We start from the raw sequence: 22,344 nt of genomic DNA on the forward strand, positions 1-22,344 counted from the left end.
ACTGTATTTTGTTTGAATATATATTGTATAGAACTTTTTCAATATTATGTTGTATAAATATCGTGTAGAACTATTACTATATTCTGTTGTATAAATATTGTAAAGAACTTTTTCAATATTATGTTGTATAAATATCGTGTAGAACTATTACTATATTCTGTTGTATAAATATTGTAAAGAACTTTTTCAATATTATGTTGTATAAATATCGTGTAGAACTATTACTATATTCTGTTGTATAAATATTGTAAAGAACTTTTTCAATATTATGTTGTATAAATATCGTGTAGAACTATTACTATATTCTGTTGTATAAATATCTTTTAGAACTATTAATATATTCTGTTATATAAATATTGTGTATAACTATAGCTATATTCTGTTGTATAAATATCGTGTAGAACTTTTACTAACTGTATTTTGTTTGAATATATATTGTATAGAACTTTTTCAATATTATGTTGTATAAATATCGTGTAGAACTATTACTATATTCTGTTGTATAAATATTGTAAAGAACTTTTTCAATATTATGTTGTATAAATATCCTGTAGAACTATTACTATATCATGTTGTATAAATTTTGTGTAGAGCTATTACTGTATTAGTGTAGAACTACATGTATTACTATATTATGTTGTTTCAAAATTGTGTAGAACTATTACATGTATATGTAATTTATTATTGCTACCACGTATTTCATATTGAGTGGAAGTATTGCTATATTATGTTGTATAAGTCATTGACTTAGCTTTAGATAAGAAAAGAAGACAATTGCATTGTTTGTGTGATTTGTGTCGTTAAATGCAGAAGACCGGGGGTCGTTGGACCCTTAAGTATGGTTGCTTGTCGCATACGTAAGACAGACAGCCCTTTAATACAGAAAGATTTCGTTGGAAAGAATAATTTACATGTAGGTCGTTTAAGACAGAAAGTCATTGAATTCAGAAGGTCGTTAATGCAATTTTGACTGTATTATGTTGTTCAAATATTGTGTAGAACTATATTCCTGACTATATGTCGTTTTAAATTAAATATTATTGAGATGTGATACAAAACCCATACAGAAATGAATCGTTATAATTGATCGATGAAACTTGTCACAGCTTGTCGTAGCTTTCCTGCAACTGTTTGCTGCAAGATTGCTCACAGTTCGTATTAAAATAATTTCATGAAAACGGTTGCCGCAAACTTTCTATGTATTCTGTAAACTAGCTGCAATTCTTTTCTGCAAGCCAAAATATCATATGTGTCCTGTAGCATGTTGCTGCAAATTTCATGCAATTTAGTTTCCTGTATTTGGGTTATACATGTACTTTATCGCATGCAACCTAGGCCGGTAGGCTGTAATACTTCATAACAAAACAAAATGTTTTTTTTTTATTATTCATACCGAATAATAAGGTTTCCATAATTAATTGGTGAACATTCTTTCTCAATTTGATTGTAAGCCTCATATTCCAGCCTCTTTCAAGCTAAAATAGTTGCTCATCACTTAGTATTCGCTGTAGATGTACCAAAACCTGTTTTCATCATTCTATTAATTTTCACTCACAACTTCCCTAAAAATATCCTAATAACGCCAATAAACTAGATGTTCAGAAAAGGCCAAAAAATCCAGAAAAGTATTAATAATGCATCTAAACAATATTCAAACACTTTAGATCTGTTCACAAGAAATGCAAACAAAGTGGGGAAATAGTTGCCGCTAACTGCAAACCGTCTTGTAAAGAAATGTGATTGCAGTACTAACTTGTGCGACAGGTTGTCGTGTCATGACCATTCATGTCTGTAAGGGTACCATAACAGTATGCTATGCAACTATTGTGAGTTGTTATGTTGCTGGTGTAAATGTAGCGCATTCGTTTTTTCATAACAAATAAAACCAAAAGGGCTAAACATTTCAGTTAGAAAAAAGGTTACGCTAAGGCGAATAAGATCATCAACTTATTTACACTATTTCATATTGGAGATAAATTAAATTATATTTAAGCGCAAGATCAAAACCTGAAAAAATGGGAGAGGTATGACTTTGGGCAGTTTTACACCCACTCAGTGATAAGTAAAATCTTTTGCATGAAGATACCTTAGGGTCAGCTGCATAGTGCATGCTATTCAGAACATCCAAGTTTTTTCTGGACTTATTGTAATGTCAGAGGTCAAATGGTGGAAATTTACGTTTTCATTGTTTAAGTCCTCATCAATTAACTATTAAAGTAGAAATGATATGTGTACGGGTATTTTGCAGTGTTTGTCTGCAAATCATAAGCTTGTGAAGTTCCGTTTAGAAAACTGATGAAAAGATGAATAAGTATTATTTTCAGCTACAAAAGTTACTTACTTTACACCATTACCACAATTGAAAAGTTTGAGTTTCCTATTTCAAATTAAGATAAAAATATTTAAAATAATTAATTTGACCCCGAAAAAAACATGGCACAATGTCCTATATGAAATGAAGTACTGATAGTGGTGTACAGAAAGCAAAAAAATATCTTATATGTATTTTTGTGTTAGTTATACGCATGTATACATGATTAACATCAGTTATTGTTCAAATGATAGGTATTGTTTAAATACTCTGTCGGCAGTAGAGTATCTTTAAATTTCGAGGTTTATAATGGTGTCTCTACCTACAATACCGTGTACATTTTAAGCTTGTTTGATTGAGATCATGTTATACAGGGACTAACGTCAGTCTATCTATCCCAGACGTATTCTAAGTTGCGACATGGAAATGTTCACTGTTAACAAGGACGTATATCATTCACTTATAAACCCTTGCTGTTATGTTTTTATTATTTAATTTCTTTAAGTGATATTCGTGTTAAGTTTTATTATTAACTTTGTCAATATTTGTATAGATATTATAAGTTCAACCCCACTTAATATTATGACCTTTGTAACCAATGGTAGTTGGCATTCATGACAATTTATATATAGGAGTCGGCCGATTACTTATATCATCAGTTCCCCACATAATCAGCAACGAAGCGTGAAGTTTAGACACTATGGTTTCCAAGAATGCTCACTTTGGCATATTTTTTTTTACTTAACTGCTGGAAAGAAATCGCATGAAGCAATCAACATGCTTTTTAAATTTCATCATTTTTTGTACCTTTTGACCCTGAAGGTCAAGGTTATTCATTTGAACAAACTTCTAGCTCTTCATGATGCTTGCTGAATATCAGGTCTTAATTATCTTAATTATGACAAGAATTCATTTAATGATTTTAGCCTATTTGATCCATGTGGCCGTGAATGAAGGCCAAGATCATTCTTAATTTTTGAAATTCAAAATTTACTCCACAAACCTTACGTTTTAACTTGAAGCCAACTCCATCAGGTCTCGATTTCTCGAAATAAAAGTATAGACTTAAGTCAAAACTTAAGTTGTTCTCCTTATGTAACTTATGTGAATCAAATTGACTTAAGTCAGTTTTTGACTTAAGTTTGTTTCGAGAAATCGGGGCCTGGTCATAACTTACGAGTAAATCTTAATTGCATGCTATTTTTCAATCTGTAAAAAAGATTTCTGAGAATATATTGAAATTAAAAACAATGTGCAGAGACAGTTTATTTTAGTTTTTTAATAAAAATTTTATTCACTTCATTTTTAATTTCCGTTTTCTTTTCTTTCTATCAGGATTGGGAGGAATTCTTTGCACTGACACATTTTCATATTTCACAGACATTTGGTTTGGATTACTGATACCTTTACCACATGCCATATCTTTGTAGTCTATAATGTCCATTGATGGTTCACTCGAAAATTGAATAAATTCTGGCCATTCGCTTTTTGGTTTTAAAACCTCTGATTTATAGACATAGAAATGTGAATAGTCCACAACTTTAGACTGATGTCCTGGCTTAGCATATGATTTTACAATATCTGTCACATGTTTGTGAGAGCTCTCCTGGATAGGAGATTCAGTCATTTCCCTCAATTCACCTTCACTAGATTTGTTACGTATCACATCTGCACTTCCATTCTTCCCTGACTTGTCAGAAGCTTCTATTTCACACACAGAGGTTTGACACTTTACATCCACACTAGCTGCTGTTTGTGATACACTTGTTTCCATGTCTGACCTAGTTGTTGAACTTTCGTGTAACCATGGCAGCGACGTCTCAGGGACATGTTTTGTAATGAATTCCACCAAGTCATCAAACACATGTGGTTCTCTACCTTCAGGTGTTTTCTAAAATAAACAAAATATAAACAAATATTAGTGTCACACAACTTAGAACCATTCTAGTAAAACATTTTTGAGACCCCAGATTTCTAAATATGTTTATTGATCAATCCAGAAAACAAATTTCCACATATCTCATTCTAGAATTTTTTTTAGGGTCATTCCAGTTAATCATTTTCAAGACCCCAGATTCCAGAATATGACAGGCGATGTTTACCTCAAACTAGGACTTTGAATTTTGTTTTGAAACTTGTTTTAAACTAACTTGTGTAACTGCACACTCTTTCAATTGACTAAGGACAAGCATATACACAACATTCTAATTTGTTTTACTGAAATCTTCAGATATCTCAAAGTTTTAACAATGACTTTTTCAGTGGCACATTTAAAGATATACATTACTCCTATTTGATAAGGACAGACATCACAACATTTTCAAAATAATTTAATCAATATAGTTGTTCATAGGGTCTCAAAAGTAGTACATAAAATAATTCCAATTACTGCAATATGTACAATGTATATGTTTAAAGCTATGCTATATCTTGTTCAACCTATGCTGTACGTGTTTTAATTATACCCTCGAAGATTCATAAGCATGTACTTGTAATAATGATCAGATTATATTCAAACAGCTTGATTAAAATCTTTAACAGTAACGTACAATTATACTCAGAGTCAGAAATGCATTTAAAACATCAGGATTCCAAATGTTATCTATTGTGCACAATTACTCTAATGACTGGTTATCTCCAACAACCATGCAAACTACATTGTTTTCATTAACTTCATGTAGCACCCGATATAATTATGTGTTTAATAAATGAACTAGGTGAGTCATGTAAATGTACTTATATAGCAGTACATGTATAGTTTTATTTTAGCGCTTTTCGTGCTGTCTTTGCAGTACTAATTCATGTACGGCGCTAAATTTTGTAAAAGGGTATTTCCGGTATTGAATCACCAATTTATATTCGTGCTAATAATCATAATTCACAGTTATTCACAGTAACTGTGCTAAAATAAGTATGTTGGTACAGTATTAGTCATATTCTTGCCTTGAATCCAACAGCCACAGCAGATGTCAAGTTCATGGCCTCACAAACAGACTTGTTCAGATCACTAATACAGATCGCTGGACATTTCCTGAGGCTGGCTAAACCAATCAAATGCCTTGTTATGATGACCGGTTGGGCAGACCGACATGTGATGACCAATCGTACATCATCTTTCTCCAAGCCTCTGGTAACCTGATTCACACCAAACAGGAGCTGTTTTCTGCCAATGAAAAAGAAATTAGAACTAAATAATTTATGATACAGTTTTTTCCCATACTGTTTGCAGTATTGAAGTATATACCTGGTATAGCAGGTTTTTCAGCGGGTCAAAAATTTGGCAATATAGAATTAAAACAGGAAAGTAAAATCTAAAAAAAATTAAAATTGCACTTCATGTATATGCATGCAGGCTTTAAGAAAATGCCAATATCCTGCACAATTGCTAAAATATCATCCCTGTGGAAATTATTTTTTTTATAATTATACCAGTTATACAGTATAACTTGTCTAAACCGGATGTGAACGGGACCAGTCTATTTGTTCGGTTTATACAGGTGTCCGGTTTATAGAGGATAGAACCTTATCACTATATTGTCACATGAAAATCATCAGAAGAGAAAGTTTTATTACAGCACAAACATTTATTCTCACATATATGTACATGGTAGAAAATCAGTGAAATGACAACGATCAAAGTCACGTAGCCTGTAAATGACACTTATTTTTTGAAATAGTCAGTCATCTTTTTTTGAGTTTGTTTGGATTGCTCCTCAACTAAGATTTGTTCAGTCAATGTCCTTAACCTTACTATGGGTTGTAGATATCGCTCATCGGTATGAGCAGCAAATGCAAACAGTAACTGTATTTTAGATGTCAATCATACATTTTATAATATAACTATATATATATAAAGATCTATTATGGAGCATTTTGATATTATTTACATACTGACTGTGTTTGATTCAATAAACACCCAGGGTGCTTGAAAGTAAGCAATAAATCATTTTGGAAAAGAAATCAATAAAGAAATCCACTGTTTTCATATTTTCAGCCTGAATTGAATTTAAAGTAAATGAAATTGAGGCCTGGAAAATGAGGAGGGGCTCTTATAGGTATGGGGGCGCTTATTGGGTCGCATATGTTATAAAAATAACCTATAATTTGGTTCAAGTAAATTAAAACTCAAACTAAATATGCATTTTGGTCATATTTTGATAAAAAACATTACTGTTGATATATTAAATTCCCTCCTGAGACTGACCACATTTAGTATGTGTACTATATACTAGTATGAGTCAAGGAAGTAATATTATATCAACAGTTATTTTCCATATAACACTGGATCCTTATAGACATATGTCTGTAGGATACGAATTACTTAAAGTAGTAAATATAGGGTAACCTATATACCAGTACTTATAGAAACTATACCCGAGTTCAATGTAAAATGTACCTGATGGCCTGTTTTCCTTCATCCACTGGCTTTACAGTGTCTGTCTTTGAATCATCTGACATCTTTCTCTTTTTCTTAATGCCTTTTGGTCTTGCAATATCCAGTGACTTCAATGAACTTAAAAGATACAAATAATAAAAATGATTGATAAAATTTGAAACACATTTCTAGGATTGAATAACACCAATGAAGTGATTTTTTTTTAATTGATAACTGAAATATTTGTATTATTCTGTGATCCCCTCCTACAAAACAGGATCATAGCAGCATAACAGCAAACACATTAACAGAAAAAAAACAGCTACATGTACACAACCGTATATAATCAATAACAGTGTTATCTTAGTTATCACATTCATTCTATAAACTACCAGTACATGCATATGATTATCATTATACTGTATATATGACAGGATCGAGCATAAATTACCTGATGAGCTTTTGCAGAATTTCTTTTTGGACATCTTCTTTGATAGTCGGCCTGGAAAAGATCATTAAAATAGAATTCAGAAAGCATCTTCATGACAATACTACTTTGCATGCATATTGGTTGGTTGTCTTCTAGACCAACTATTGGCCAATTTCTAATTACTTGGTACTTCATTCATAATTTCATAATGGACTAGCATTAATACTAAATGTGTCTTCAGGGGTGACAGAGGAGTTAAAGGCCATGCAACTGCTTGCAATGTCAATATTGGCATCTACACAATGTACAATTTATGCTGGCATGAACCCCTGTACCAGAATCCTGTATCACATAATCCTTGACTAATATTTTCAATCAGATCAGTCAAAAACAGAAGGTCTATACCCTTGACCTCCGAAGTAAACACAAGTCGTATGCTACCAGTTGAGCTACTTGTATCAGCAGCTGTTAAGTGATGATAGACTTAGTCACTTCTGCTACATTCCTCCCTCCTTTTCTCCACGTTTTTGCTACACGTTTGCAAATTCCCTGTCAAGCATATACCCATAATGCTTGGATGAGGTTGGCAAGCTTTTGAAACAGAGGAGGAGAAAATGTAGAAGCCAGATCAGGGCTCAAACAGGGACCTCTGAACAGTGAACACCTGACACATACTCTACAGATTGCGCTACCTGGTCACTGATCATCGTCCCAGTCCAGTCAGTACATTGAAATTGCATTTGTACGTGTCTCTCTGTATAAACTCCTTCACGCCTCCTATAATTTCTTGACAAGACACGTGCTTGATAGTTACAGATTCATGGACCTAATTAATATACTTGTAAAACTAACTAGCCTATATATGGGCCAAGCTATTTTGTCATGTACTTTTGTTAATTCAAATACAGTCATTGATCATGACTGTCAATACTGAAACTACATGTATAAAACGTAGGCCGCGTAGAGCACAGCTCTACTTACTACTTACCATAACATGTGTGTGAGCATTTACATTCCAATACATTCCAATACCCCTTGGACTTTTAAATCTTGTCCTGCGGGAAAAGTCTCGCGCCTCCATGTAGGCATGCAGCCATATGCTTTAATTCACGTTATCAGCACGATGAGATTTTAAATTTCTGTACTAGACTAAATGTATTATCGGTTTACACTTTAAAATTACTTTCAGTAGTTTTAATTTACACATACACAAGGACAACGCATTAAATGCACTGGTCCAATATATACTGTGTATGTTCTCCAGACTATATGTTCTCAAGAGCACGGCACCGTCAGCAGTGACGGCACAGATTCGCGCGAATATTTTTGATAGTATGTGCATGTCAATAAAATATATTTTATTGTTAATCTCTTAGAAAATATAGACAATATAAAGTTATTATGTTAAAATCTTTTACATGAAGCTGTGCTCTTCTGAGGCTTTGCCTTAAATTCATATTAAGAGCGCAGCTCTACTAACCATAACACGTGTGTGAGCATATTGATTCCAATACATTCCAGTACCCCTTGGACTTTGAAATTGTGTCCCGCGGGAAAAGTCTCGCGCCTCCATGTAGGCAGCCATGTTTTAATTCTTGTTATCAGCACGACAAGATTTGAAATTTCTGTACTAGACTAAATGTGTTATCAGTATACGTTTTAAAATTACTGTAAGTAGTTTTAATTTACACATATACAAGAACAACGCAATAAATGTACTGGCCCAATACATACTGTGTATGTTCTCAAGCGCACGGCACCGTCAGCAGTGACGTCAAAAAACCTGACGCCAAAGATGACGGCACAGATTCACACATATTTTTCATAGCATCTGCATCTGATGAAAACAAGATTGAATTGTATATTGAACTATTCCATTTAGATTATTTTGAATTCTTTCTAACTATCGATAGCATGTGCATGTCAGTGAAATATTTTATTGTTAATCTCGTAGAAAAATATAGACAATATAAAGTTATGATGTTATAATCTTTTACATGTAGCTGCGCTCTTCTAAGGTTTGCATTAAATTCATATTATTACCACTGTGGCTGGACTTAGTCCGGTGACCAAGTGCATATAGCTCAGTAGGTACAGTTGGTAAATAGTTTTACAACATCAAAAGCATCGAATAAACCACTATAACTGATAAACCACTATAACTGATAAATGTACACCCTCTAACTTGTTAGCTTTGAAGTTGGGCGTACAGGCTAGCTGTTCTTAGATCTCTGCAACCTTCAAAGACCTGTGACAAGATTATCAATCACCCACCAGTGAATATTGTATGGATTAGATAGAACAGCTTTCGTCCCCTGTCTACTATTTCCTTTCTTCATCGTCTGCTGCATTTGCTTATGCGACAACGTGGGCGCAGACATATTGCTTTTTGTCTGCTGCGTCACAGAAACGTTTGGCCTCAAAGGAGTCCACTCGTCAAGCGTTTAACTGGGCCAGATCAAATGATTCCCGCCATTTTGATACTATTGAAATGTCAACAAGACGATCTTCTAGACAAAATTTTAAAAATACCAATGGAGACATGACGCATGAGCATAAAAACAATGGAAACAACAATGACACTGAACAATGGGTGTTTTTAATGAATGGTTTGTATGGGTGTAGCGGTACAACGGTTATATATATATTGACACTTTTGATAATTGTGGATATAGGTCTACAATAAGCTACTGTTGTACTTGTAGCTGAAAAGATACCTTAACTTCTGGCGGACTTTTCAGGCAAGCGGTGATGTATTTTGTGCTACAGTACATGTACATGTACATGTACATGTAGCTAGCTTAATTATTGTGCTTTAGTTTAAGCCTGGTAGTAATCCCTATTGAGATTCCTCCTTGAGACTCTTTTATATTCGGACGTATGATATAGATGTCTCTCGTCAGAGACCTCTATCAAACGTCAAATATAAAAGAGTCTCGAGGAGGAATAGCAATAGGGATAAGCCTGATACATTGTAGCTGATCATGACTGTTTGATCATGTAATGTATATCCATCCTCAATAGTACATATACATGTATATATTATTATCACTGTTGTTATACATGTATATCCACCCCAGGAATTAAAACTGAAGGCTCTATGTGCGACCACAGATAAACCACAGGGGCCCGAAACTACTGTTTATATTATAATATATATTTTCAGTCACTGGGTGCGTTATATCCCAATATTGGATATAACGTACTCAGTGACTGAAAATATATATCATAATATAAACAGTAGTTACGGGCCCCTGTGGATAAACCAAATATTCCAGGGGTGGATCTAACAGGGCTCAAATCTGTTTTGTTATACATGTATATAAAATCTTTTTTTTTGCATGATAATTTACAATGTGAGGTGTAGGTATATCAACAACATTATAGTAAGAAGTGTGTCCCCATATTTTCCATTATAACAATTTTTCATAATCATCATGCCATTTTTACAGGTGTCCCTGAATAAAAACCACTTGCTAAAAGAAGCAAGTGCATATTTTTTTTTCGCTTGCTATTCTGGTGTATCTACTTTAAGCTTGCAAAAAGCAAGTAAAACAGCCTGAAATTTGAGCCCTGATCTAATGACAGTGATAGTAACTCATGGAGTATCGAGATGGTTCTGTTCCATCTTGATTCAATATACAGTATACAGAGGTCTGGACATTAGAGAGTTATGTACATAAAAAAGTCTAAAACAACTTTACCTGTTTTTATTTCACAGAGTCCTGCATTTGGGTAACTAACTGAAACTCTGTCAAATGGATGTCTTATATATTATAATTACTCAGATGCAGGACTGTAATACTGTTCAGTGTTGCATCAAGGACGTATATAAGAAGGATAATTAAAGTCACTCGGGGTTTTGGATGAATATATCGTGAACACTTTTAAACTGACCGTGACGTTGAGCAACGAATGATTTTCCTAAGCAACTAAGGCAGCTGCCAGTATTTGTATTTAGTCTTCATTGTGTTGGTAATAAGTATCCAATAGTTACATGCACATGCTCTGCCCATAGTTCATTGATAAATAGTCTGTATTTTTTGTAGATTCCATACTAGAGGAAAATCCCAATGCAGAAGAGAAACCAACTTTCTGTAAACTGCGTCATCCTAAAACAGGTTTGTTGTTGGTGATAAACCGAAACATCATTATATTCTGACTTCCATAAAATTCTGCATAGAAAAACTATTTGACGATTTATTTTAATAACTTCAATAACAGTTTACATCCTTTCACATTTGATGCAAGTTCTGAAGATCATACAAGTTTTCTATGAACTTTTAGCTGATGAATACATACACCAGCATGCAAAACCAAAGGAAAAATATACATATAAAGTCTTTGTACATTACAACGTTATCTGCACATGCATGCAGCTCTACATAGATTTTGATTGTGACATCATCTGTTTGCAAGCATTACGTCATACTTTTCAGAGAAAACAATATGAATTTCGCTCCCAAAATGATGATATTGCAATAGATACCGACCTGCAGGGGAGGTAACTCTGTAATATGAGGAATAATATATAATGATAGTATTTATATACTCCAATTGATCCCTTGCTGTACATACAAAATATGTTTAATGGCTTTATATAAGGACTTTTTGTGGCATTTTTAAATGGGTTATTTTTATTCATTGCAGATAAAGGTGCATTATATGTGTTTTCCCATGAAGAACAGGATATCCATGAAGTAACCTCCTTTAAAGAAGAATTCAGGTCATGGTTCATTGGGGATCAAGTACAAAGTGGTAACTGATAACGAATACACATTAAAAAAGCGATAGTTGTTACATATTGATGTATTATTATTCACTTTTACTACTGTCAGAGCAAAAAAAGAACATTTTCTTATTAAATGTGCAATGTGAAAAATAGCTCCAAACTTGATAGAATATTACATGGAATTGTAAACTAGATAGGGTATCCAAGTGAAAGATATGTGCTGATCAGCACAAGGCTTGCAAAATGTGGAGTATAACCAGTATTTCTACTTAACAGACCTGTTTTGATAATTATCTCTTCCAAATTGTTTATAAGCATTATATTGATTGCATACAGCTGGTTAATATGCATCAAAATCAATGATGTTATCAAATATTTATGATATGGTTACATCACAAATTTTGATTTTATTTAGCATAATTGGTTAGCATTTGTTTGGAGTTCATCCTCGATAATCTAGGAGTTACTATCACTGTCATCATGTCCACCTCTGTAATATATCTGCAAAATTGAAGGCAGTTCAGAAGAATAAAGCTGACCAGTCACAGGCCTGCAGAGACTTTCTTTGAAAATTTGCTGATAACGATGCTCAACTTCAAAGCTATACTGTGTATCATTACTTGTTATGCACATCAAAGGACCAATCTACCTGGTTATCTGTTTCGTACACAGTGCCTTCAGGTTTGCTGTGACAAGGGGTAGATATTACTAATCCCAGGGATACTGAGGATAGTGCAAGCTGTCTTGCATTCCCTTGTTTACTAGTAAGAGTAACATGTGCACAATCTTTACCTTCTTTGGTATGAATCAGAAGAAACCGAGAGGTTAGATTCTCTTAATTCAGTCGTCAAACACAACCAAGAATCTTATCTCAAGGGTTTATATCTCCAATGGAGATGGTGAACGATTATATTTCTCTTACCCTGTTTACTGATTTGATATGGATATGTTAGTATAATATTGTAAAGGATGTCTAGATGAGATTGAATCGTGAAGAACAATTGACCAATCTGGTATAACTGAGATTGAACATTAGATAATTGTGCGTTAGCAGCTCAGATTTTAAAAAATTGATTCTACCAAGGAAACATAGAAGTTATCTTTTCAAAATAATGATTTATTTTTGTTACTGAGTTTGTTTCTAAAAGTAACAAGATCATTTTACTTTTAATTTTTGTTCTACAGATGGATCCTTAATTCTGACTGCTATTGTAGACCCTCTGTTTTTAGTGCTGCCCTACCTGATCAAAGCTGAAAAGGTATGAAACAAAACAAAACTTCAACAGCACTCTTAGTGAATTTGGTCTTTGCATATTACAGAGTTACTTCCCTTGTAGGTAGCTATCCTTAGTGATGTCATTGTTTTATAAGCAAAACTTGCGTCATTTTCTCCAAAAAGTATGATGTTACGCATTCAAACTCATGACCTCACAATCGATTACTACCCACAGGGACAGATAACTCTGTAATGTGCAAAGATGGAAAACTTAAGCTATGAAGTGATAAGTCTTCTTTCGTGATGAAGATCAGGATTCTGTGCCATAGCCAAGACTTGTAGCAATGGTAGAATATAGATTATATGATATATCATATGAATAGATTTCTTTTCATAACAACATCATTACTATAACATAATTATTCTCTGTTTTTTTTAAAGACTGGAAAGTTCATGACTATTGACCAGATTGTTACAGATGATGATTTCCCAGAATGTCATAGACTGTACAAGACTGCCGGAATATCAGAACTTCATCAGGTGGCAGATACAAAAGGTAAGTTATCACATAACTGGCATGTCCAGTCCTACAAAAATCTTATAAATATCTATCGGACTCAACTCTGTACTTTACTAGTCTCTTACCATAAATGATAAATTATTACATAACTGGCCGGTCTAGACATGTCATAGTCATAAATATGTATCAGACTTGAACTCTGTATTTTACTAGTCTTCTACCATAAATGAAATTTACAAAAATCAATGTTTTGTCTCAAATGCAATAGTGATAGAAATTTTCCTTAAAGCAGAAAGGAACATGGGTTTCATTAAATAATTCATCCATGGTTTTAAGCTTGATTTGCATATTAAACAATAGATGTGCTGAACAAAATGTTGTCATATGCATAAAACAAAAACCCAAATATTTTCATAAGACATTTCAGTTACTTAATGATGAAAAGATCACTACTTGTCAGTAAAAGCAATGCTGTAAGTGTGTGTGTGTGTGTGGTCATTCTTCTATAATAGCTTTAATTCCTTCATAGGTGATGACGATTTACGGGTATACAGATATAATAAGGAAAAGGCGTTGTCATGGTTACAAGGAAAGGTAAGTTCATTGAATTTCGGAATTGAATACTTTACAAATCTGGAAAAAATACTTGATTTTAATCAATAAATATGTGATATGTATTCTGTATATGCGTATCACAGAATTATCTGCCCATGGGGGTAGGAATTTATTGTGACATCATTTGTTTATGAGGGTATCATCATACTTCTCAGGGGAAAAAAACAGATGTTAGTTTAACTTAAAAAAATAATGATGTAACTGGATACCTATCCACAAGGAAGGTAACTCTGCAAAGATGTATTATTTCAAGCAGGTTTACAGTCTAAGCATGTAAACACATGTCTTTTTGAAACTTGAAAAACCCAAAACCCATATTTGGTTCAGCAGAATTTGATTAGGACTAGACATTAAAGATGTCAGTTTCTCCGGCGTTTAATGCAATAAATGCTTTGTTTTTCAACCAAATTTCTTCAAATTTTCCTATCAGGAATTTCCTTAAAACTAAGGAATGTTTGTGAAACTGGGCCCTGGCTATTCAAGGCTTTCTTCTTAGGATTACTGAATAAATTTTGCTCATTCTGTATTTTGTTTGGACAGGTTGACAAGCTAGCAGATGTGCTTTCGTCTAAAAATATATGTGTATCTGGAGCTCAGAGTTCTTCTTTTATCAGAAGTAAACGCTTTTCTACAGCAACAACAGGTAAACTGTTAATATAAAATTCTTATGTCAATTGTTGTTATATGTACATATGCGAAGAATTTTTAATAGACAGTATGGACTTGTACTTTAATAAAGTGACCTTTATTTATTTCCACTATGACTTCAGTCATAGGTGTTAATCATGTTGGTAAGTCCAAGAAATAGACTTTAAAATGAGAATGTACCTAAAGACAAATAAAATTGCACTTTAAGACTGAAACAATGGCAAAATGACCATTGACTTGCCCCCCCCCTCCCTTTTCTTCGAGTGAAATGTAATTAAAAATATTATTTTGACAAAAATATACCTCCACAAAAGCTTGAAAGGGTGTTTATAAGAAGATGAGATGCTAATTCCAGTAAATTTTGTAGTAGATGTGATCTTGTTTATCGACAGATGACTTCCGACGATTTGCCCATGGAATGGTGTGTGATTATTTGCCTGAGGAGCTCGGCCAGGAACTATTAGTACACCTTGGGTGAGTTATTACTGTCATCCTAATATGTTCACTTATCAGTGGTCTCCCTTTAATCAGTGTAAAAAGTTCTTCATTTAAATTGCAAAGTAAATAACCTGAATTGTCCCAAAATTCAAGAGCACTTTACATAGGTCTCGTGACTTTAGCTTATGGTGACCTCTTGAGATAATCTATTTGTTCCTTGTTGTGTAGCATCGATTAACATTTCTACAGTAAGATCTCGAACACGAGTTGAAAGTCAGACCTATTCAATAAAAACTTACTGAGTGATTGTCCTTTGAAATGATATGATTATTTGACATGATAGTTTGAGTAAATATTCACTTAGTATAAATGAGGTATTTTTTGAAATGGAAATATTTTGAATATAAATTACAGATTTACCTAAAAGAAATTGAAGTTGTTAATTTATTTGTTAAGTTCCCCCAACAGAGTGGGGAACTTGTTGTGTTTGATTCGTTTCTTACTTTTCTTCTTCTTCTGGTTCTTCTTTTTCTGCAGCGACTTTTTACCATTTTCTCAAACACTATAAGTTGGATCGCCATGAAAATTTTACGAGGTCATTTCTGGTTACCTGCAGATTTGTCAACCAGTTTTATTTTTTTTCAACCAGCATCCAAGATGGCTGCCAAAGCCTTTCATTGTTCAAAATTTAACTGCTTATAGATATTTAACTACTGGTCCAATTTGCCTGATATAGGTTTTAATATGTAGTTTAAATCAGATTCTAAATTTTTAAAGTAGAAAAAAAAAAAATCTGACTGTTTCAAATTTTCTACCTTGTTCTTAAAGATGCTCCACCGCTGGCAGAGCATAAATGATCTTCATTATTTGAATAAAAATTGATGTTTAATCGTGTATATATTTGTCTAATTAACACAAAAAATAATACAAAATAATTTATTTTGCCTTTGGTACATGCGCAATCAGTACATATAGTCCATATAGGATATAGTGCCAAGGAATTTTTTCGGGATGCAATTAATTATTTTTCATATTTTTACCTTGAAGAAAAATTAGAAGCTCAAGCTTTTCCATGGTGGTAATGGTGTAAAGTAAGAAACTTTTGTAACTGAAGAAAAATACTAAATCGTCTGTTCTTGGTTTTGATGGTGAAAAAAAATACCATTTGTCGGCGGTGGAGCATCTTTAAAGTTCAACTGCCATTTTGGAAAAAAAAAGGCAAATTTTTGTCAACATGTATGTTGAATCTTATTTTAAATGTATTAAGTGCAAATACAATTATAGGCATTGCTGTGCCTACTGCCTAACATATAACTTTAAATGATGTGACTTTGAAAAAGCATTTTTCTTCAGGGAAATAAAATTTATTTACCAGTAATACAAAGTAAAAAAGTCATCATTCAGGGGAGATCACTCTTGTCAAATTAGGCTCTTGTGGAAATTGGGGGAACTTTATGTGACATCACCTGTCACAATTAGATCTTGTTATAAATTGTCTCCATATTCTTTAAATAAGCAGCTGGATTTATTCTTAAAATATCTCCCTTAACAGTTTACCTGACGAACCAGAGAAGTCTGAAGTTTCCGAACCTCCTGCTAAGGTAAGTGTTTTAAGTTCTGTCTAACTTAGTACAGATTTAGTTGCCAGCAGCATGGTATGTTTGTCTCTTTGTGATAGAGGCATTTCTGATCTAATTTGTAGTGCTGTCTTACTGATGTGTACTCCAAAAGACACCCGGCAGGATATCCTACTTGATCATAATTATTATACTGTTGGTGCATTGATTTTGCATTACATTATGCAAAGCAACTTTCCTTTGCCGCTATTAAATTTCGCTATTTCCATTTCAAAACAAGTTCACACAGATTTAAAAACTTAGGGTAGATTAATTTTCACAAGTTTACTTGGGTCATGAAATTTGCGAAAGTAAATCGCATATGAAGGAAAGTTGGTTTACAGTGTAATAGAATTTTACATTAAATATAACAGAAATTACTGAAATATCAAACAGTTTTACAAATTATTGTTATCCATTTCATACTGAAATAAGTAAAAACAAATGCTATGAAATATGTCTATACCCAATGGATGGGGGGGCGGTATAAAAAATTCTTTCTATGATAACATTTCTATGGAATAATCAGGTTATGTAATGGTTAAGCCATTCGTCTTTCACTAATAGCTAGCTGGGGTTTGATCCCTAGCACGGACATAAAAAGGTCCTGGCTCAGCTCACCTGTCCAAACAGGTGGGCTCTCTCTAGGCATTCCGGTCTCCTCCAACAGTTTATGCTCCTCACATACTTAATTCCATGCCATCGAAAGTGATTTGTATAATTTGTTATCACAATCATTGTAATAGGAATCTACAATAATAGTTTTTGCATAAAGATAACTCCCTGTTTTTGTCTTCTTTTTTTTCTAGCGAATGAAAACAGAAAATTCTGGTCCAACAGAGGATTACAGTCAAGGAAAGGCCAACGTCAAGGTCAAGGTGAAAATCAGTTTTGTTCAAGTTTTATCTGTCAGATAACTGTATTCAGTTGTTATTTAATCAGTGATGATACTGAAGATTGGAAAACTCTGGTAAAGTGAAACTGATGATCTACCACTGGTAAAGTGAAACTGATGATCTACCAATAGTGTTCATTCCTTTATATTTTGTTATCAACAGTTTGACAGTTAACACATTTTAAAAACTAAAAAGTTACTAAAAAGCAAAAGATGCAATAATATAACACTAGTACTGTTTCATTACATTGATTTTAGAATCAAGCCACTGTCCATATTCTCGATACTCCAGGGGTTACTATCATTGACATTTGATCCACCCCTGGACTATGTCATAGTAAGACTGAAAGCAGTTCACTGACCAATTACAGGCCTTCAGAGACTTCCCTTGAAGACTACAGAGAGTGACACCCAACTTCAAAACAACACAGTCACCACAGTGTACTTAAACTCAACTTATTTGATGTACATCAAAGGACTTAATTACCTGTTCTGTTCTGTTGCCTCCAGTTGTACTAAGAGATAGTTTAGGGGTTGATATAATGTCAGTGATAGTAGTCCCTGGAGTATTGAGGATGCATTGTCCACAGTCTTTTGGTCTTGTGTCCCTCTCGCACTGAGACACTGTTGACCAACTTATTTTAGTCACAAATTAATTTTGCGTTTCATTTCAAACAACTTTAATGACAATGCAAATTTTGCAATTGAGACTTGATTTTACTTTTAATACCTGGGTTTGAAATATTTTTGCAGCAATTTATATATTTGATAATTCATACTGCCTATGAAAAGTGCAAAATTCAGTTGCATGAAAATAAAGTTTGTCTACAGTGATAGGTAAAGAAATAAATAATTGTTTGAAGTAATCCTATCTTGTTTGTACTGTTTCAGCCTGTGAAGATGAACAAAGCACAGTCTTTACTCAGCAAAGTAGACAAATCCGGTATGAAGAGCATGGCTAGCTTCTTTTCACCAAAAGCCAAAACCTGAGCAATTGAAGACTGATTTCGTCGAAGTCTCAAACAACTACCACTCAAGATACTACAGCATATTCAGCAAGACAAATTCAAGTGTATAGTTGACTACTGTTAACACCATTGTTTTCATATATATCTAGTAATGCATTTGTTTTGAATGGTGCTTTCCTTTTGATTGTTAAATTTTTATACACCAATGCAAAGAGTAATTTAGATATTTAAAATATCGTACTGTATGTCTTTCCAATGATTTAATTTCATAATTAAATAAAAGACATCTTGCCAGTTTCATTTTACAGTTGAATTTGAAGTGCTAAAAATTATGTTGCTTGACATAATTTTTGAAATTTAACGCATGGACCGATTTTGATGATTTTCTTATTCAGAAAATGTGATTTTTTATGCAGGATTATATATTGTATTTGGTTATTTGATATATGCATTATACAATTACACAAATCCACTGAAAATTGTGTTCAGTTTAAGTTGAAGTAAGAGCAAGATGTTTCATTGTTGCATGCTTGTTTGATATAAACCTTTAAGTACATGAAATGTACAGTTTTGTGTTCAAGTGCATGTTTTAAATTTTGTTCATCATACAAACAAAAATATTTTTGTAAATGAAGACACTTGATATCATATGGAACACATCCCTTGTTAGATGAAATTTAAGCTCTTTAAATGTTTATTTTCTAAACTTTTTTGATGTTGATTGTAATTTCATTGCATGGGAATTGTATAACCTAACATTCCTTCATCTGACTTTTATCATAATATAAAATTCTGACGAAAGATCAGCAGTAAACTGGATTTTTAACTTGGAAAAACAGTATTGTGTTCATAAATATTCATTTTGTTTTTTCATCAAACCATTTATCAAGTTTATCAGTCTTTAGATATGCAGTATGAAAAATTGAAAATTATCTCCCTTGGACTGATCTCTGTGCTGAATTATTTCCACCAGTGCTTACAAAATATGAAATTATCCCCTCTTTGACTGTACAGACCTCTCTTTGACAGTCAACATTTACACTTAAAGAATATGCAGGTTTGAAATTGTCTCCCTTTTATTGCAGATTATCAAAAATTGTTCAGTTTACTGATGTAAAATTGTAAAGTGATTCCAAATTTCTCATTTTTAGTGGCAATGTTAATTACAAAAATGTTACGTGAATTTTTAATAGTTTTTGATGTAAAATTGTATAGTGATTCCAAATTTCTCATTTTTAGTGGCAATGTTAATTACAAAAATGTTACGTGAATTTTTGATAGTTTTTGGAGTACATTCTATTCAGAGATGATGAATTTGACTATAGTTTTATATCTAGATAAGAAATATTGAACTATGGATGCAATTAAGATCCATGTGAGTTGTCATCCAGGCTGTCAAAGAAATAAAACATACGATTGAAATCTACTGATTGTGTTTGTAAATGTTTTAATACTTTCTGGGTTTGGCTTTTGTTTGCTTGTCCAGGGGATGTATTATAAGATTCTTTCATATGTACATATGAAGTATAAGGATATTTTACCCGATGGTCAATATTTGTAGCTTTCATATCCACACATAAAAGAGTGTTTTTATCTCATACCATCGTCACATGGAAGGCTTTTCTAAAACGCCTCTCGTCTGTGGTCTGTCATCCGTCTTTTTAGGTACAAAAAGGATCTTTTTCAAATTTCATCTGAAGGTTTCCCTAGTACCTTTATTGTGTATATATCATTTTGGGACTGATCCGTCAAAAAGATGGCCAACAGGCAGCCATCTTGAATTTGATAGTTACACTATTTCTCAGAAAGTACAGAAGGAATCTGGTGCAAATTTAATACATGTATGTATGCTCCTCATGGACCCTAATTGTGCATTTTGCACTTAAGGACCAATTGTTAACAAGATGGCTGATAAGCCGCTATCTTAGATTTTGATAGTTGATGGTTGTTACTGAACCAGTATTTCTAAAAAAAAAAAAACATATGTGATTTATTTCGAATTTCATACATTTTATGTATGCTCCCATTGGTCCCTATAGTTGAACATATTGCATTTTGTGTCTGATTTGTCATCATAATCGGATTGCTTACAAGAATGGTTCTTTTTCTTTTTAGTGTCTTTCACTCTAAAATGATGGCGGGAACCGGAGTCTGAGATCGAAATCCCCTCTTTTTAATTTTTTTTTTCGTAGAAAAGTGGGAAAAAAATTGAGTCGGGGGAAAAAATAGGGTCGGTCGGGTAACCCCAAACAGACAATTTTTTTTTGCCTTATTGTAAAACCGGTATAAATAGCCAAAATAAATCTCAGTGAAAGTCGTTAAGTACGAAAGCGCAAAAATGAAGTCCATGTGATATCTCAGCATCTCTCTGTATGTTGGCGATGTAGCCTTAAGGATTTTCAGAAAATATCGGCTTACAGGGTTCCAGGGATAGGAGAAACTTGATCATTGCACAGGGGGCCAACTCAATGAAAATGGATGTTGTCATACATTTTTTTGTATTTGGAGGATGGACTGATGAGTATATATGACAGTCATGTAATTTTTTTTCAAAAAATACGAGATTTGAAAAATAATTAAAAAATCGGGATATTTACTATAAAACAGTTTATCCCGATTTTTTAATTATTTTTCAAATCTCGTATTTTTTGAAAAAAATTACATGACTGTCATATATACTCATCAGTCCATCCTCCAAATACAAAAAAATGTATGACAACATCCATTTTCATTGAGTTGGCCCCCTGTGGATCATTGTGCAGATTGATAGGGCTAAGTTAATGCTTCATCATTTGTCCACAACTTTTAGCATCTCCTTCGGATACAGCGCAGCTAAAGGTTGAATCCCGAGACTGTCGTGACTAAGTGTTGGCTTAGATTCTAATACTCTCCAAACTCTAAGGTGAATAGCGACAATTGCATTTTTGCAGCTCAAATCGGGCATATTAAGGAATGGGAGAGGAGTTTGCATTGGTTTATATATTTTTTGCATGGAAGAAGATTCTGTCAAAGATTTCCTGTCTCTGACAGAGGATGATATATATAAGGACGTAAGATGGTCAAGACCTATAGCCAATAACATCTAGACGATAAAAGCGACTATCTGATCATGGTTGATGATGACAGAAAATACCGTACATGTGCAAATACAGAGCCGACATAGTGTAACATCATCTTCTATGTGTGCTCTGTTCAGGTTGGAAAAGTTGATTCTCCAAATGACATGCTGTTCTACACGGTGTTTTGTCGTCCTCTATGCTGATCTTTCTACTTCCAGGATGTACATTCATTTTCTTCCAAACCATATGTCGTTTCTCATGAGTCATCATTTTCTCACTTTGATAAAAGTATGGAAATACCAATCTTCCTATTCCTAATGATACTCTCGTACATTTGTATATCTAGCATACTACCAGCTTCCTCTACGTATACAAATATATGAGGAGTTTTCTTCTGCCTAGATATCCAAGCCTCGTCTCAATACAGGTATCGGTAAGGTAGCGACATCACTAGCCTGCACTTTGACACCTCGGACTCTTAAACAGTTCCTGACAATGTCAGTTGTAGTTGTAAAGAGAGA

The 22,344-nt window shown here is 33.3% G+C and overlaps 2 protein-coding genes across 2 annotated transcripts; one reads left to right on the plus strand and one right to left on the minus strand.

Moving 5' to 3' along the window:
• Positions 1-3,120: 3,120 nt before the first annotated feature.
• LOC138307252 (ribonuclease P protein subunit p38-like) lies at positions 3,121-9,539 on the minus strand. The gene is made up of 5 exons (XM_069247893.1): positions 9,391-9,539; positions 7,138-7,188; positions 6,708-6,824; positions 5,255-5,474; positions 3,121-4,202 (listed from the first exon to the last, which is right to left on the minus strand). The coding sequence occupies exons 1-5, from the start codon at positions 9,495-9,497 to the stop codon at positions 3,606-3,608; spliced, it is 1,092 nt and encodes a 363-aa protein (XP_069103994.1). The 5' UTR covers positions 9,498-9,539; the 3' UTR covers positions 3,121-3,605.
• Positions 9,540-9,566: 27 nt separating this feature from the next.
• Positions 9,567-19,962, plus strand: LOC138307253 (ribonuclease H2 subunit B-like). Its single transcript, XM_069247894.1, has 11 exons — positions 9,567-9,725; positions 11,166-11,237; positions 11,767-11,874; positions 13,034-13,107; positions 13,506-13,620; positions 14,114-14,178; positions 14,740-14,842; positions 15,240-15,321; positions 16,838-16,886; positions 17,711-17,779; positions 18,688-19,962. Exons 1-11 carry the CDS (start codon positions 9,608-9,610, stop codon positions 18,784-18,786), a joined length of 954 nt encoding a protein of 317 aa, XP_069103995.1. The 5' UTR covers positions 9,567-9,607; the 3' UTR covers positions 18,787-19,962.
• The last annotated feature ends 2,382 nt before the right edge of the window (positions 19,963-22,344 follow it).

The sequence above is a fragment of the Argopecten irradians genome, chromosome 14 (genome assembly GCF_041381155.1).
Source record: "Argopecten irradians isolate NY chromosome 14, Ai_NY, whole genome shotgun sequence".
Lineage (NCBI taxonomy): Eukaryota > Metazoa > Mollusca > Bivalvia > Pectinida > Pectinidae > Argopecten > Argopecten irradians.